Source organism: Leptonychotes weddellii, chromosome 3 (assembly GCF_054177405.1).
Source record: "Leptonychotes weddellii isolate Sample4059 chromosome 3, ASM5417740v2, whole genome shotgun sequence".
Classification (NCBI taxonomy): Eukaryota; Metazoa; Chordata; class Mammalia; order Carnivora; family Phocidae; genus Leptonychotes; species Leptonychotes weddellii.
Window position 1 is genome coordinate 19877956 of NC_138371.1, and position 17755 is coordinate 19895710.

The 17755-nt window shown below is 36.3% G+C and overlaps 1 protein-coding gene across 1 annotated transcript in view; it reads left to right on the plus strand.

The window, feature by feature from the left end:
• ABCA12 (ATP binding cassette subfamily A member 12) overlaps positions 1-17755 on the plus strand; it is a 96330-nt gene that overhangs the window by 57811 nt on the left and 20764 nt on the right. The window contains 9 exon segments of the mRNA XM_081815308.1: positions 8-250; positions 2614-2866; positions 3476-3562; positions 4358-4451; positions 7536-7663; positions 10175-10262; positions 12010-12115; positions 15692-15746; positions 16327-16504. Coding sequence (XP_081671434.1) covers positions 8-250; positions 2614-2866; positions 3476-3562; positions 4358-4451; positions 7536-7663; positions 10175-10262; positions 12010-12115; positions 15692-15746; positions 16327-16504 — 1232 coding nt within the window.

The following is a 17755-nucleotide window of genomic DNA, read 5'->3' on the forward strand; positions in this document are numbered from 1 at the left end:
AATAAATGTGATAAAAATTCAAAATCAAACTTGAACTTAGGAAGTAGAAAGGACGTGCATGTTTTATGTTAATGAAGTGTTCCTGGCTTCTCTTTCTAGGTCTTTCTGAACTTGACTAAACAGTCACAAAAAAATAGCAGTATGAGTCTTGAGCACTTAACACAAAAGAAAATTGGAAATCCCGGTACCAATGGCATCTCAGCTCCCGATGATTTATCTGTGAGCAGCAGCAGTTTTACAGACAGAGATGGTATAAATCTAATGTGCATGTTTTGCTTAATTCCCATAAATGACGTAAAGGAGAAAATCACAGGGCAAAAATTCAGCTTGACATTTTCTTTCTAAATTCAAAAGGAATAAAGAAATATAAGCTTTCTTTTTTTAATATAGCAAGTATTTGTTAAATGAAATCAAATTCTCTATTTCAAAAATATTTCAAAGAATGGGAGAGAACTTGCTTGTTAGGGTGGTGGTGTGTACTCCTTATACCTGCCGAAATTCATTTTCAAGGTGTTTACTACAGTTTCAGATTTGTGTTAGACAAGTTAAAATCCTTCCTGTAAATGCTGCTGTCCAATAATGGACAAAATTACCTTGTAAGGTAGCTGACTCACTGCTATTAAACATATTCAGCAGAGGAGTCATCGGAAAAAAGTTATAAAAAAAGAGTCATCACTCTTTATGGGGCCTTATTGGGAAACATGTCTAATCTTTCCCTTCTGTGAACAGTTCAGGTGATGAGAATATTCAGGCTCTGAGGAAATGCTTTTGGGGGAGGGTCTCAGATTTGATGAAGTCAGACTCAATGGCTAAGAACCTATAATAATAGGTTCCCCCCCACCCACCCAATTCCTCACACAAGACATGTTTGAAAAATTGTGCTTCTTGATATGACTTTGAGGAATTGGCCTCTTTTGAAAATAACTTTTATCCTCTCTTATTCCCTTTCTGACAGTTAATTTCTGCCTTTGGAAACACTATTTACTTAAGGAAGCATATAGTAAAATGATGTATAAATTATGGAATAGTCATTTCAACAGTTTGCTTAACTTGGAAAAAATCTCTAGGAACAGAACTTTTAATTAAACATTCGCCTGGCTCTAAAACTTAGAAAAGATCATCTCTGATGTTTGCATAGTTCTGGAACTTGGGAGTCTCATTTGTCCTCTGCCACATTCCTCATTTATCATCTTTTGGGGAATATAATTGTCGAGCCCATGTAATTGAGGACTTTGATTAGAAAGTGGTCATCTGCTTCAGGAAGTAAATGTTACGTATTTGCCTCTGCATTTGTCTCATAATTTGAAACTATTCTTCAGTCAAAATGTTTCCCTCACTGACATTATCTTTTAGCAGGCACATTTGCTCCATTTGATACACCTGTAAGTCATCCACATGTAATTTCTTAAGAAACAGAAAAGCATACTAATTAACTTAAAATATTCAGCTCCTACAATTCCCCTTTGCAGAGATATGAGTTTGCATTTAAACTTGTTCACTCTGTTTAATTGGAATTCATTTTAAATTAAGCAGCTTTGTATTTTTCCTTATCAGCTAAATGAAGATCATGATTTTTTGTGCTGCATAATTTGTGATGGAGAATTAAAACTATCCACAGAGTTGACAGTCATCTTATCTCATGTAGAGGAGTGCTCGGCGGCAGGCCGTCGGAGAGAATGTAACATTTTTAGGGAGGGCTATGGAATTATCAGTTGTAAGAGCACCATAGAGGAAGCAACAGTTTATGGCTTCCATGGCTCCTCTTATGTTCAGAAGCCAGGGAATTTTTCTCCACACCTGAAGAACATTTCACGGGGTTGGGGGTAATGTAGACATTTTTTTCCAATGAGTTCTTTTTTGTGACTCTGGTGGTAAAAATGGAGTTTTGAAATGCCATATATAATCAGTCCAGATGTCTAAAGAGAATGTAATGAATGAATGTTTGAACTAGAATCACACTTTGGAGGAGAGCATTTCCCTTTTCCCAAGTGTAAGGAGAATTCACAGGACCTCACCTTAGAATGAGAGCCAGTTAGGCTTATAATCACTAAGTTACCCACAGTAGGAATGAGTTTTTAGACTAGGCAGATGTTTTGGTTGCCATTTATCTTCTTTTTTTAAACTGAAGTTACACGTTGTATTAGTTTATGTCATATTAGTTTCACGTGTTGGTTTCTGTTTATCTTACTGAATTTAGTCTCCTGATAGAAGCTATCTCTTGAGTATCAGTAATTAGCAATACATACCTAGCAGGCATTGAGACTTTGGAGATCGGGGACAATATTCATTTATCAAATTGTGGATCTCTCCTTTTGACGTGTAAAATGATTATGTATGTAACTACTAATATTTTGTACATAGTGATTTATAATTTACAAAGCATTTTACATAAAACTCTATGACTTGGAGAGGCTCAGGCCCAAAGTTTAAAAAAGAAGAGCTGAACCTCATATCAGAACCTTTAAAATACAAGCTGTTCCTACCACATCACATTATACCATCCACCCATGTTTTTTGAAGTTACCTTGTAATGTGATTTATCATGTTTCCCAGAACCATATCAAACCTCTCTCTCTCTCTATTTCTCTCCACCCCCCACCTTTTTTTAATCAGACAAAATCCTGACGAGGGGAGAGAGGTTGGGTGGTTTTGATCTGTTACTGAAGAAGATCATGGCTATCCTCATTAAGAGGTTCCACCACACCCGCAGGAACTGGAAAGGTCTCATTGCTCAGGTTATCCTCCCCATCGTCTTTGTCACCACTGCCATGGGCCTTGGCACACTGAGAAATTCTAGCAACAGTTATCCAGAGATCCAGATCTCCCCATCTCTCTACGGTACCTCTGAACAGACAGCCTTCTATGCGTAAGTTTCTCTCCTTTAAAACATCTCCCCAGTGCCTCCAGATGTGCGGCTGTGCCCCCATGACTGCAATGCTGAAGAATAAAGAATTATGAGGCGCTGTACCTGATTCTGCCAAAGGAATGGACAGTTTTGATTTATTGCAACATGACACTTCTATTGCCAACGAATAACTTTTTAAGAGTTCCTGTGTTTGTCTGAAAGTAAATTTATTGTAGGTCTTTATTTTTAATGACTAGACTTTAATCAAGAAAGCCAGGCTAGGTGTGGCTTCCCAATCTGTTGTAATATATAGCAAATAATTTTTTAATGGCCTCACAAATATATGATAGTAGGTCAGAATTCTGCATAATTTGGTATTATTACATATATACAATAGGTGATCACTAAATGTATGTAATGGTTAGGAAAATAACAAGGCAGCTGAAGAGGGTATGTGCTGATTTTTTTCCATGATACTTATTTTTTTTCCTGATACTGAGTCTTTCTCGGGTTTTTAAGAAGACTATCTCATACAGCATGTTTTATTTTTCCAAATTATTCATAAGTATGACTTTAATATGGAAGAGTAGTGGAGGATCACAAATTTGTTCCTATCCTTTACTATTATAGGAATTCTCACCCAAGCACACAAGCCCTGGTCTCAGCACTATGGAACTTCCCTGGCATCGACAACATGTGTTTGAACATCAGTGATCCGTAAGTGGTTCTCGGGTTTTTTTGTTTTCTTTTCCCTTTCTTTTTGACACTCCAGTTTGTGCATGTACATGTGCATGTGTGGACGAATGGGTGTGTGTTGTAGGCTGGAGAAGTGCCGCCCCTGAGAGAGATCTGTATGGAACAGATTTTCTCTCTCCCCTCTAGTTCATTCCGTGGCTATGCTGTGCTGTAATAATAAACATTAGGGGCATTATAATTTGTACAGTTCTCTCCTGTACATATTTCCCTTTAACAGTCACAACAACCCTGTGAATTATTAATCCCATTTTTAAGATGGAGAAACTGAGATTCATGAAGACTGAGATACTTGTCAAAAAACAATCTAGATTCTAAGTTGTGCAGCTAAAACTAAGACACAAGTCTTCGGACTCCAATCCCTGTCTTTGCGCTATGTAGTGTTTCCTATTCGAACTTCCAAGATGGTACATGGTGCATGTGAACCTGACATTGGTGCATTATTTTGCTAAAGTATCCCCTTCCTGTCAGAGGACAGGATGAAAGAGCAGAGAAGAAAGGGGTCAAAAAGCCCCATCCTGCCACATTAAAACAATTCAATGAGCTTTGGTTTCAACACTGTTCTATCGTAAGTGTCCTCTCTTATCCCCTGTAAAATGTCAAATCATTTGAAAATGGTAGTGTAATGTATATTTGAGTTATGAAAAACCAGCAAACTGTACCTAAGACTGTATACCTGAATTTAATACCAAATACTCGCTTATATGCTCATACATAAACATGAGAACACACACATACCTCACTCATTTTTACTTGCAGAAGGTGTTTAAAGGATGACAGTCTGGGAAAATGGAACACCAGTGGGGAGCCTATCACTAATTTTGGTGTTTGCTCCTGCTCAGAAAATATCCAGGTAAGATGGAATTCCATTGCAGTGAAGTAGGAAAAAGAAAGGAATAAATATTGAAACTTGAAAGATCTATCCAGGTTACCAAAGAGTCAGTATAATTTCATTTTATGGAAGCTAGTAGCTCAGAGATGTGGAACAGGGCAGCTCAAAAATATTGCCTTTGAACTTCAGGTCACTGTTTTAAATCCATCTCAGAACAAATTTCCAAAGGTAGGTAATTCTATGACAGTCTTTGTGGAAACCAACTAAAAATGAATTTTTGGTCTCAGTTCAGTTCTAACCAGAAAGTTCTATGTTTCAGACAACAAAGCCACCACAACTGTCATATTTGAAAACAGAGTAAGACTGCCCATTTGGTGGTCAGCTATGAAGTCAGTAATGTGTAAGTCCAGAACAGAACTCCATTTGTCTCTAAGGAGCACCTCCAGCATGCAAGAAAAATTCACGGTCTGATAGAAACAGAAAAGATTATCCAGCCATCCCTTATGCCATCTGTATTTTATGGATACACACCTTACTTTTCTGGGCCTATCAATTCAACATACTTTTAAGAAAACCAAATTCACTGGGGAAATGAAAGATTGTTGAAGAGGAGAGGTTACTGCTAGTTTCTGAGAGTGACTTTGTGGTCAACTTACTTCCCCACAGTAGAGGAATCTAGCAATATTTTCTTAATAGCGTTATATCATTGAACCTTGAACTCTTTGCACAATATTTTGGAATGAAATGTTTTCTGTAAATGCGACCTATTATTGTGTTCTCATGCAAGACAGTTACTACCAATGAAAGCAGGGATTCCACAAGCATCTTTTGGAATCCTTGCATATTTCAATACCAGCATTACCCAGTACTCAAAGAGTTTTCTAATCCCTCATTTAATCTGGCTAATTTCTGAAATTCTTAATGTATTTTCTGTAGTTCACAGTAAGAGTCAACTAACTTAGTATTTAAAGTTGGAATCTAGGGGCGCCTGGGTGGCTCAGTTGGTTAAGCGACTGCCTTCGGCTCAGGTCATGATCCCGGAGTCCCAGGATCGAGTCCCACATAGGGCTCCCTGCTCGGCGGGGAGTCTGCTTCTCCCTCTAACCCTACCCCCTCTTGCGCTCTCTCTCACACTCTCTCTCTAATAAATAAATTAAAAAAAAAAAAACTAAAGTTGGAATCTAGATAAATTTCGTTAATCAAAGGAAAAAATGAGAGAGAGAAAAAGCAAGAAACAGACTTTTTAATTATAGAATAATCTGATGGTTACCAGAGAGGGTGGGGTGGGGGATGGGTGAAATAGGTGATGGGGATTAAGGATCTCACTTGCTGTGATGAGCACAAGGTGATGTATGGAACTGTTGAATCAATATATTGTATGCCTGAAACTAATATGACATTGTATACTAACTAACTGGAGTTAAAATAAAAACTTTAAAGAAATATATAAATAAATCACCAAATATGTATATAAAACTTTTGACAGTACCTAATACTGCTGAAGATATACATAAACTATGGGATCAGCAATTCCATTCGTATTATATTCCCATCAGAAGTGTGAATATGTTCACTAAGAGGAATGTATTAGATATTCATAGAAATACTATTTGTAATAGCCACTCAGATTCCCACCAACAGTAGAGTGGATAAATCAAATGTAATGGATTTTCACATTGGAATTCTATATACAGCAAAATGGGAATGCTTGATCTACAACTATACACATTATATGGAGGATTCTCACAAGTGAATGATGAGTGGAAAGAGCCAGATACAAGAGAATATACATAATACGATTCCATTTATATTAAGTGCAAAAACAGGCAAAACTATTCTGTGCTGGATACTTTGGGAGTGGTAGTGATTGGAAGGAAGCTTGATGAGGGGCCTTCTCCAGTACTTGCATTGTTTTGTTTCCCGATATGGTTTCTGGTTACAGGGGTGTGTTCAGTTTGTAAAAAATGCATCAAGAAGCATACTTATATGTGCTTTTCTGTATATATAATTCAACAAAAGATTAAAGTTAATAATTACATTGCATACATAAGGTGTCTATAACTGTGGAATCAGTAGCATTCTATAAATGTGATCTAACTGTTGACCCAACTTGATGTGTAAGGTGAAATTCAGCATTCATTTTTTAGAGCAGTCTGCAACTTTATGCTCTCAGTGCACATGTGGTGCTAGCCTCAGGCTCTGGGACATCATGTGAAGGGATGGAAGGAAAAACTGGAAAAATGCTAGGCTTCTCCCAAACTAAACTTCATGTCAGAGAAGCATGGGAAGCTTCAGTGAAAAGTAAGTGGTCAGGAAGTGCAGAAAGCTTATGAGCATAAAAATAAGTGGTTATAACTAAGCTCTGAGGTTGGTTAATAGTGATGTACCAATGCATTTAATTTTGACAAATATGCAATGACAGTAATGTAAGATGCTAATGGGGAGAACTGGGTGAAGAGTATACAGAAACTCTATTAAATTTGCAATATACATACGTGTGCATATAGAACTATATAAGCAAATTTGCAATATAAACAAAATTTATTTTGGTATAACTTTAAATTTACATATGTAAAGATTAGGTTTAGATTTATTTAACATTAAGTTATATAGTTTAGATGTATGTAAACTTGAGCTCTGACACTCAGGTTTGGTACCTTAAAAACAATACAATACAAACTCATCCACTGCTGTCCCCTGAGAACTTATGTCCCTTAATGTCATCTTTTCAATTCTGGGCAAACATTTTTTTCTTCCCTATAAACTATTGAGGGAATTTTGAGTTATCTTAGAGTTTAATGTTATTCTCCATGCATATCAAACTTGTTAGTACAGTGAAAAGAAAATTGCACATTGGTTAAGTTGTATTCTTTTTGGCTTCAAGTGAGTCCTAAACATATGTATGTGTTCTATATAAATAATAACTACTCTAATTTCTTGGAATAGGAAGATGCCTTCCTTTTCAAAGCTCTTCAGAGTCAGAAGACAGTCTTATCACACTCCACCTGTTGCAGCAATAGACAAGTTGCGAGACCAAAACTTCTTGACATTGTCTATTTGATTTGCAAAGCATCGAAGAACTTAATTTTTAACTTTATTTTTCAGGAGTGTCCTAAATTTAACTATTCTCCACCTCATAGAAGAACTTACTCTTCTCAAATAATTTACAACCTCACTGGGCACCGCTTGGAAAATTATCTTATATCAACTGCTAATGAGTTTATGCAAAAGAGGTAAAAATACTCTATAATATATTAATTTAGCATATCTTGCTTTCAAATTTTAATGGCAACTGCCTTCTGAACTTGAGACAATAGATGAAAATTTCTGGGGCACCTAGGTTGTTCAGTCGGTTAAGTGTCTGACTCTTGGTTTCGGCTCAGGTCATGATCTCAGGGTCTTGAGATCAAGCCCTGCATCAGGCTCCCCGCTCAGCAGGGTGTCTGCTTCTCTTCTCCCTCTTCCTCTGCTCCTCCCCCTGCTCATGCTTTCTCTCTAAAATAAATAAATCTTTTTAAAAAATAGATGAAAATTTCTATTGATCATTTACGTGGTTAAATTCTCTATTTTATCAAAACAGTCTTATGTGTGAAAATTCTTTAAAAAATATCAACTTCCTCAAATTAAGACTCATTTTAAGAAACTAAAAAGCACTGGGTTTTTTTTAGGCTGCAAAAAATGTACTGTTAAACTTGTACATATTTTTTTTCCTTGAGACAAAAATGTTATTGACTAGATTAGGCCAATTTGGAGAGGTTTTTTTTTTTTTTTTTTTTTAACTCGATCCCACGACCCTGGGATCATGGCCTGAACTGAAGGTAGACACTTAACCAACTGAGCCACCCAGGCATCTCCAGTTTGGAGAGTTTTAGGGCATGGCTTTAGGTGACAATTGACCTTAGTTCCAATATAAATATCTCAAATTTAGATTATGCTGTATGTGGATAAAACGTGTCCATGTATAGCAAGGCCGCAGGCTCATACCTAAGCCACCTAAAGGTTTGCCATGGGTGTAAGGTTGGTAGGCTTGTATTTGGGATACTGTGGATGGATCTGGAGGACACTGTGTATGCTAAGTGAAATAAGCCAGACACAGAAAGGCAAATACTGCATGATCCCACTTGTATGTGGGATCTGAGATAGTCAAACTCACAGAAGCAGAGAGTAGAATGGTGGTTGCCAGGGTCTGGGGGTTTCGAGAAATGGGGAAATGTTGGTCAAGAGCTACAAAGGTTCAGTTATGCAAGATGAATAGATTCTGGAGAGCTAATCGAGAGCAATGTGACTGTGGTTAACAATACTGTATTGTATACTTGAAATTTGCTAAGAGGATGGATCTTAAGTGTTCTCACCACACACATACATACACGCACAGGCATGCATGTGCACACAAAAAGAAAATGGTAACTGTGTGAGGTGATGGATATTTTAATTAGCTTGATTGTGATTATTTCACACTATATACATGTATCAAAACATCACGTTGTACACCTTGAATATCTACAATTTTTATTTGTCAGTTATACCTCAAATAAGGCTGGGGGAGGGAGAGTTGGTCATTTGCAAATAGCTACTGTTTCATCCTTTCCTCTATCTCTTCCCTCTTTTATTTCTCAATGTGCACAAATTACTGATGTTCACTGTAAAATAATTAGGAACTACATATAAGCAGAAATAAAACCAGATATAACCACTATTGATTGTATATCCTTACAGAAATTTTCTAGACACAGATACATGTAAATATTTTCAACAAAATGAGGTTTATTATAAACAAACATTTCTAAAACCTGTTTTTTAAAAAATAAACAATATACTGTAGTGTTCTTTGCATGTCAAAAATACAGCTCTATTGGGCGCCTGGGTGGCTCAGTCGTTAAGCGTCTGCCTTCGGCTCAGTTCATGATCTCAGGGTCCCGGGATCGGGCCCCACATCGGGCCCCCTGATCAGCGGGAAGCCTGCTTCTCCCTCTCCCACTCCCCTTGCTTGTGTTCCCTCTCTCGCTGCCTCTCTCTCTCTGTCAAATAAATAAATAAAATCTTAAAAAAAAATATATAGCTCTATAACATCACATTTAGGATGATAGTCACAAGATTAGTCTTGTGTAACTACACATTGTTTGTTTAACAAACCTAATTTGGGACATCTAAACTAATCTCTTCTTAAAATTACTGTTTGAATTTTTTAAATCCACTTTTTATTTTTAAGAGACTATGAACTGATGAGTACCCGGCAATTATATAGGCACAATTCACCTACAGATACCCCGGAAGAGAAAAAGTACATAGCACCAGGGGACAAGCTAGGGGGAAAAGTCTGGAGAATCGAAGAAAACAGAGCCATTTGAAAAAATATGAGAACTGATCTTATATCACTTGAGTATTAAATCACTTCTTTAAAAAGTATTTTTAAGGGCTAAAATACTATGATTTTTGAGATGGTGCATGATCCAGTTAAGTTGAAGGAATTGGTTAGATTACATATCACTTATTTTCAGAATGATTACTCCATATTTGCAATCATTTAAAAGGACTTTTTACTTCTAGTTATAATGTACACTTTAGATTAAAATATGATAAGAGAAATCAATAAAAATGTAAAATATTTGCCAGGCAGTATTTATTTCATACTTTAAATGTGTTCCTAATGGAAAGAAAACATTGAGCCCTTGGTTAAACAATTTAGGTCCGTTTATGAATATTTTCTCCTTTAAAAGAAATATAAATTTTGTTATTCTATATAGGTATGGAGGTTGGAGTTTTGGGTTGCCTTTGACTAAAGACCTTCGTTTTGATATAACAGCAGTTCCTGCCAATAGAACACTTGCTAAGGTAAATTATAACCTTTCTTCTGGGATGTCATACAAATGAGAATGTGAACTTGAAATGTTCAAGCATTTTCATGAGGCCAAAACAAAACATGGGTGCAATCAAGTTGAGAAGCTGTTTGGCATAATGCTTTCCCTGTAGCACCAGGGTTCAGTCCTGTGTATTTACCCCAGGGAAACACAAGCACCAGGGTACATATACAAAAATTTACATAGTAGTGTTTCTCATATTAGCCAAAAACACAACCCCAAATGTCCATATACAGTAAAATAAATGAATTGTTGTGTATTCATTCAATAGAACTTTCAGCAATGAAATGAGCTCAGTTCCATACAAGCAGGTAAATATCCCAAACATTACTAATAAGCAAAAGAAAAAACAAAAAGAAACACTTAACTATGATTGCATATGCCATAAACTTTAAGAGTAAGCAAAACTCAATCATATTGTTTAGAGAGAATATCATGATTTTGAGGGACACAGAGAATCCCGGAGAAGATGTTCTGGATGCTGGCAATTTTTGTTCCTCAACTTGAGTGATGGTTCAATGGGCGTACTCCTTTTATAATTTTTTATTAAGCTATACATTAAAGTTTTATGCATATTTCTTTACATATGTGTCATGTATGGTTATCCTTGTTTCTTACAGAACATGGTTACTTAACAGAATTTGATGGAGATAAATACTCCTATTGGCTTTCCTTTCTTTTTTTTTTTTTTAAACTAGATCACACCTATGCTTTGAAACAAGCTAGAGTCACAGACTCACACATATATGATCTATAGGAGTCTAAGGAATTTTAAACCGTCCTTCACATATTTCTCATTTGGTAGTAAGAGACATATATAGACTTGGGGGAAGTAGAGAAACTAATATTTATTTAGTAACTGTGATAAGCCAAGGACTAGAATCACCCGTTACACAAACTACCCGATTACATCCTCACAACATTCCTATGAGATAGATATTATGGGGCCTATTTTAACTGATTTTCCTAAGGTCATATAGAAAGTAGACAGTAGAGTTGGAGATTTGAATGCCCTCCCCGCACCATTTGTTCCTTTTCTTTCTCTCTCCACACACAGAGTCAACATTCTTGCATAAACAAAGAGTTCTAATATTAAATAACTTCTCTCATGTAATTTTAAATTATCAACTGGGTTTCTTGAATTGAAACACAGCAGTATTTTAAAACGCTCTGTTTTTGACAGAGAAGGTAAATACCATAACTCACTTCCGTGTGGGTTATAACTAGGAATGGAAAGTTAGTGCTAGAATTTCCAGATTATCAGTCTTTTTGCTAAGGATACAATGTTTGTGTATGTATTTAATTTCTTTGTACAGCCCGGCCTAGATGCCATTTGTTGTTATTATTATCATTATTGAGGATGCCTTAGCTGTAGTCCCAGAATCCCTATGCACTCACTAGCCACAGAGATGGAGATATTAACGATTTCTCCAGTTTATTTCCAGTTTTGCCTATGGAGAAGGTACAGAGTAACTAATAACTTACTGCTATCACACAGGGGAAACAAAATGTTTTTCCCAATCTCTGCCCATCTCTAAATTGGAAACATAGAGGTGTGTAGTCAACACTCTGGGGAATGGTTCTAATCTTCCAAGATAAAATAAGTTATTGGAAAATTGGTGCTCTTCTTTTAAATATAAATTCTGTGGGCTGTCAGATGTAAAGGCAGCCTAATTTATTTGAACACAATATTGATCTTGCCTCCTGTTGGAATTTAACAGGTATGGTATGATCCAGAAGGCTATCACTCACTTCCAGCTTACCTCAACAGCTTGAATAATTTCCTCCTGCGAGTTAACATGTCAAAATACGATGCTGCCCGACATGGTAAAGTTACTTCTGCAGAAGCTTCTTATATTGCAACTTTTGCCTCTCTCCATTTAAAAATGCATGTTAGATCCCGTTTCCTCCAGGTATTTTATGGTATCTAAATCACAGATCTTTAAAAGGAGTCTGAAAATACTACCAGATGGAACATTCTGGATAATCTCCTTAACTTCGGGTTAATTTAGTTTCCTCATTTATCAAGTTAGGATAATGCTTACTTCATCCTTATTGCTGCTCTCACATCTAGTAACTACAACTCATAGGAAAATATTTTATTTCTATTTATTTGTATATAGGCTAAGAAATTAAAAATACTTAAATGTTAATAATTCTAAACATGAAGCCAGAACTTTTAAACTAAAGAGTTCTGCACCTGACCCAAACTGTTGCCATTAATTGAGCACTTACCATATGGTATGTGCTTTATATGAAATATTGCTAATCCTTAAAAACAGCCTTTTAGGATGAATATTATTGGTCTCTGCTATTATTTCTCTAGGGCTCAGAAGTGAGATTTGAACCCAGGTCTGTCTGACTCCTGCCTCTTCATTTTTCTAATACTTCTCTGAACTCAGCCAGGTCTCCTTCCATTGGATTTTCCAGGAGGCATCCACATAGTTTTCAAAACAGGGTTTGGGATTTGAAAGAGACTGATTTACTTTTTTCTAATTCAATTACTATTCTTCAAACCATTTCATCTTCTTAAGCCTGCTCAAATTATTTTCCCATAGTGATCCTAAAAATTAATAATAATTGGAGAAAAATGAGTAACCTATTTGCTGGTCAAGACTGAGTTTCTAGCCAAATAAACAGGCTAACAAATAGCCCTATTAAATAGAAAAAAAGACACAACATATCTTTCAGAAATGCCAACATCTGTTTTTCTTTCATCTCCTTACTGTTGGGCAGAATAGTGTGTCCTAGGTATTCTGCTGATTGTAGAAGTAAATTGCAGAGTCAAATACTCATTCTAGCAAGAGAATCCTTCAGTCTTCATTTTAGAGACAACAGTATTTTCTTCCCAACTACTTTGGCATTTTCCTAGCAGGAGGAACCATGAAGAAAATAACAAGACTGATAGATGGTCCTTAGATCTAGAGCATCAATAAAGGGCATAGTCAAAAGCAGCAAATTAAATTAAATGGTAACTAAAGCCGGGTGGGTTTAGTATAACCTGGTTTGAAATATGATGGAACACTTGACTTTGAGTAGGATGTCTTCATCAGAACAAAGGGTGTTTGTTTCTGTGACAGATAATGAAAGTATAAGAGCTGTAGAAATGCTAAATAGGTGAGAACAAGAGACCAATGCCACTTTTGAAGAATCGGCTTTTGAAACCTGGATCACTGTGGACTCTAGCAGGCTTGTTGTGGTTCGTAGCACTGCATTTTTTAAGTTACAGAATTTAAAGAATTAAGGATTCTGGAACATAAACTTTATATTGACCCTAAAAGGAAATTTATATTTTAGGTTTAAAAATAAGGCTTAGTTTGAGTTATATGGCAATTAGTAGTAATGTGCCATATATATACATATATATATATTTTTTTTCCTTAACTTTTCTTGTGTAGACTCATGAAAGTGATAGCTTTCCACCCTCTTGGGAAGGAGTTTGATTTTCTTCAAAGAAGAAATCATGTCACCCTAAAATACTTTTATTGTTTTTTTAATGCCTGTATGGGGTCTGCCATGGTAATACTGTCTTTAAAAATTAACTCAATTACTCTCCTGCCTTCTCCCTCCCCCAATGACACTAGCTGTTTTAAGGCAAGTTTGTTGAATTCTGAATGAATTGGGATTTTGCTTAGCTGTAAAATTGATTTACTTTTAATTCTATAATGCTAGTAAATATCTTTTAATTAGTTTTCCTTTGCGATGTCAATATCTATTATTTTCATGGGGTTCCCTCTAGTGGTTAATTTAACATGAAACTTGTTTTCTTCTCAAACAATATAGGTTTGCTTGTTTTCTCTAACAAATGTTCTACAACTATGCTCTTTTCCAAATATACTGACACACCATTCCCTCCACCCTCATGTTCGTTCTAACCCTTTATTGCATTAATATTAATGGTCAATGGGAAGCATCTCATTTTAGGTTGACAACTTATAGAGAGAGTAGAAACAAATAATGTGTTATTTTTAATGTATATTGTATATGGGGGACATCATTGAAATTTTAAGATTCAATTTGATTTAATAAGTATTCATTGACTGATCACTGTACTCCAGACATTATGCTGGTTGCTATAGAATCCACAGAGAAGATTTCCATATGCATCCTTAACTCTAATGCATTTACTTGAGCTTTCTGCTAAAAATATGTATAAAACAATTGGTTCAGCAGCATTTTTCATAGTGGAGCAAATGCATTTGCAAAGATTCCTCTGGTGAAATAGAGTAAGTTCTTGATTCTGAAATACCAAGCAGAAATAAAAGAAATGTTTTCCCCCTGCCTATATTATAGTTCGGCAATAAGGTTTAACTAGGGCCCCAAGGAAAACTGAATCTCAGTAAAACAGAGAGAGCATTAATTTACACAAAAGATAAGAAAACTGCATTCCCCTATGATGTGATTAAAGTTATAGGCCTCATTGATTATTGTCAGTTTCTTTGTTTTGCTTTAATTTATTTTTTAACATGTAACAATTGCAGAATTCAACCTCAAAATATGTCACATTGTACTTAGTAAAAATTATAAATTTAAGTTAATGGGGACAATATAACTTTAGAATAATTTCTATTTGGCTGCTGTGAAAGGGTCTTAATATCCTGATATAATAAACATATACTATATGAGCAGTAAGTGAGAAAGTTCTGGCTTGGCTTCGGACTCTATATTTTATTAGCCATTTTCACTATGGCTAACTATGGCTACCAACATCCTCTGATAAGGGGAGAAAAGAACTTTGCTTCTAACTCAGAAACTATAACTGACTATGGGACATCCCGATAATTTAGGATTGTATTGGATTTAAGTGACTACTTTTTCAGAGCCAGCTAGTTTCTCTGAATTCTCTTGGATCTTTATGTCTCAATGAAAATCCCTCATTTTGGGATTGGGAATGGAGGTTTCCCTTACCCTGGTAGAGTTCTAGAACAATAGTTATCTTGGAAGTAGTAAAAGAGGAGGGATCTTCTCAGGCTACAGTATTTTCCCAGCAAAAGACAATAAACAGGGATGGAGTGGTCAGTGTTTTTTAGGAGATCCTCATATAATTCGTCTAAATACCAATATAATAAGTGCTACTGAAATACAAACATGTGATTAGATGGAGAGAATAAAAGGGAAAACAAAAATGTAATAGAGGGGAAATGCTATATAAGAAATGTAAATTCTTGCCCCTTTTCCCAAAATTCCATACACAATGTGAAAGCATTTTTTTTTTTTTGTCTTTTATGCGAGTGCCATTAATTGTATGGCATTGATGAGACTGGGTGGGGGGAAATAATTTTCCTTAAAAATAGTATCCCCAAAGTAAAATTATAGCATAAGGAGGAAAGTATTATGTATTATTCATCCAAAAATTGGTATTTCTGAGTATCTATTAATGAAAAGAACTGTCTCTTCTTTAAGGCATCATCATGTATAGTCATCCCTATCCAGGAGTGCAAGACCAAGAACAAGCCACGTAAGTAGAAATATCTGGCATGACTACTCACTCCTCGGCATATAGTCAAGCCTCTATATAAAGTACTATAATTGGAAATCACGGTTGTATCTGAATGAATGTCAATCTAGAAGTGCTGTTTATATAAGTCACTGACCGGGGTAAAAGGAAGTTTCTGAAAGTCTGTACAGTGAGGTTGCCAAGTGAGCTTGCTGACTAAAGAGTCAGAATCTGCTGCTTTTATAAGTCAGGTGTGTAAGTGCTTCATCATTTCAATTTCCCTGCATAGCATTTAAGTACTATTTCTATGCTCAAGAACTGTATATTCCTTGGATACATCCGGTAACTCTTGGAGACCGGGGTTTATTTATTTATTTTTTTACCAAATATCCCTAGTCAATTCCAATGCACTAGAGCTACATTTATCTGGGGTCATAGCCGAGTCATGTAGAAGATACTATCTGGCTGCCTTGCAGGAAGACTTATTTGTGTCAGAGCCAAGTCTTCCACTGTTTCGTTGATGGTTTTAGTCATGAATCTTTCTGAAAGGAAGAGTTCCCAAAACTCATGGATGCTTTCCTCTTCCTATTGCTCACTACAGAATGAGCAGCTTAATCGATATTTTAGTGGCGCTCTCCATCCTGATGGGCTACTCTGTCACCACGGCCAGCTTTGTCACCTATGTTGTAAGGGAGCATCAGACCAAAGCCAAGCAGCTGCAGCACATCTCAGGCATTGGTGTGACATGCTACTGGGTGACAAACTTCATTTATGACATGGTGAGTAACTTGCGTCATTGCAGGAAAGACATGATTGATTTGGGAGAAGACATCAGTTTTAGGGGCACCTGGGTGGCTCAGTTGGTTGAGCGTCCAACCCTTAGTTTTGGCTCAGGTCATGATCTCAGGGTCGTGAGATCGAGCCCCATCTCAGGCTCCACGCTCAGAGGGGAGTCTGCTTGAGATTCTCTCCCTCTCCCTCTGCCCTCCCCTGAATCAGGCTTACTCGCATGCTCTCTCTCTCTCTCTCTCAAAACAAATAAATCTTTTTAAAAAAAGAAGGCATTAGTTTTATTCACCGTACCTTGTTCAGATTATTACAAGTCAGTAAATAAAGAAAAAAAAATTTTGCATCAGTCTTACAGTCATCCGAAAGTTAGGGGAAAGATCTACCTCCCCTTATTCTCTGTGGTCTGAGGACCATCTATATCAGATTCCCCATGACATTTATTGAAATGCAGATTTCTGGGCCCCACTCCAGACCTACTAGGTCAATATCTTAGGAGTGGAGCCAGGATATGCATTTTTAACAAAATCCTTTAAGTTATTTTATGCATACTAAAGTTTGAAAGCCACTACTGTGGAGAAATAGAAGTTAGCAAAATAGCCTTGCCCAATGGTACCAGATAATCAAGCTTATAAAAATTTAGTCAACTAATAGTAAAAAATTTGAAGTAGTAGTCCCTGATGAATGACATATTAGAGAAGATTAGATGGGACAATAAAGAATGAATTTCATTGACAGCTTTCTCATTTGCATAAAATGGTCCCAAAGTTCAGATGGGTTTTCTTGACTCCAAATGTGCCAGTATTGATGAAAAGCCCAGGAGGTGGTATGCATTTGCCTGGTGATTATGGCAAAATTGTCTGAGTTGCTGTATAGATCATTGGCTTGAAGAACTGGAGAGTAATTAACTACATATCCACTTTGTTAATGTATCCAGTGAGGTCTGAAATGTGTTTGTTAAAGAAGTCAAATCTAAAAAGAATCATAATGACTCCTCTGGACTTAATAGGAGCTTTAAGGCCAAGAAAGCTTAAAGTACACGTTTCTGTGAAGGGCTACTTACTACTTAAATTCATTGTCATATATCTGGTGCTCATTCCAATTTAAGAGATTCCCCCCCAAATTAAATTATCATCTCCCTCATAGTGTGCATCTTGCTGCAACCTGCACATTTAATATTTCTGTTTGTCCATAAAACACTGAGTTCTTTGTTCATATACCTGTGATTCCAAGAATGTGTGGAA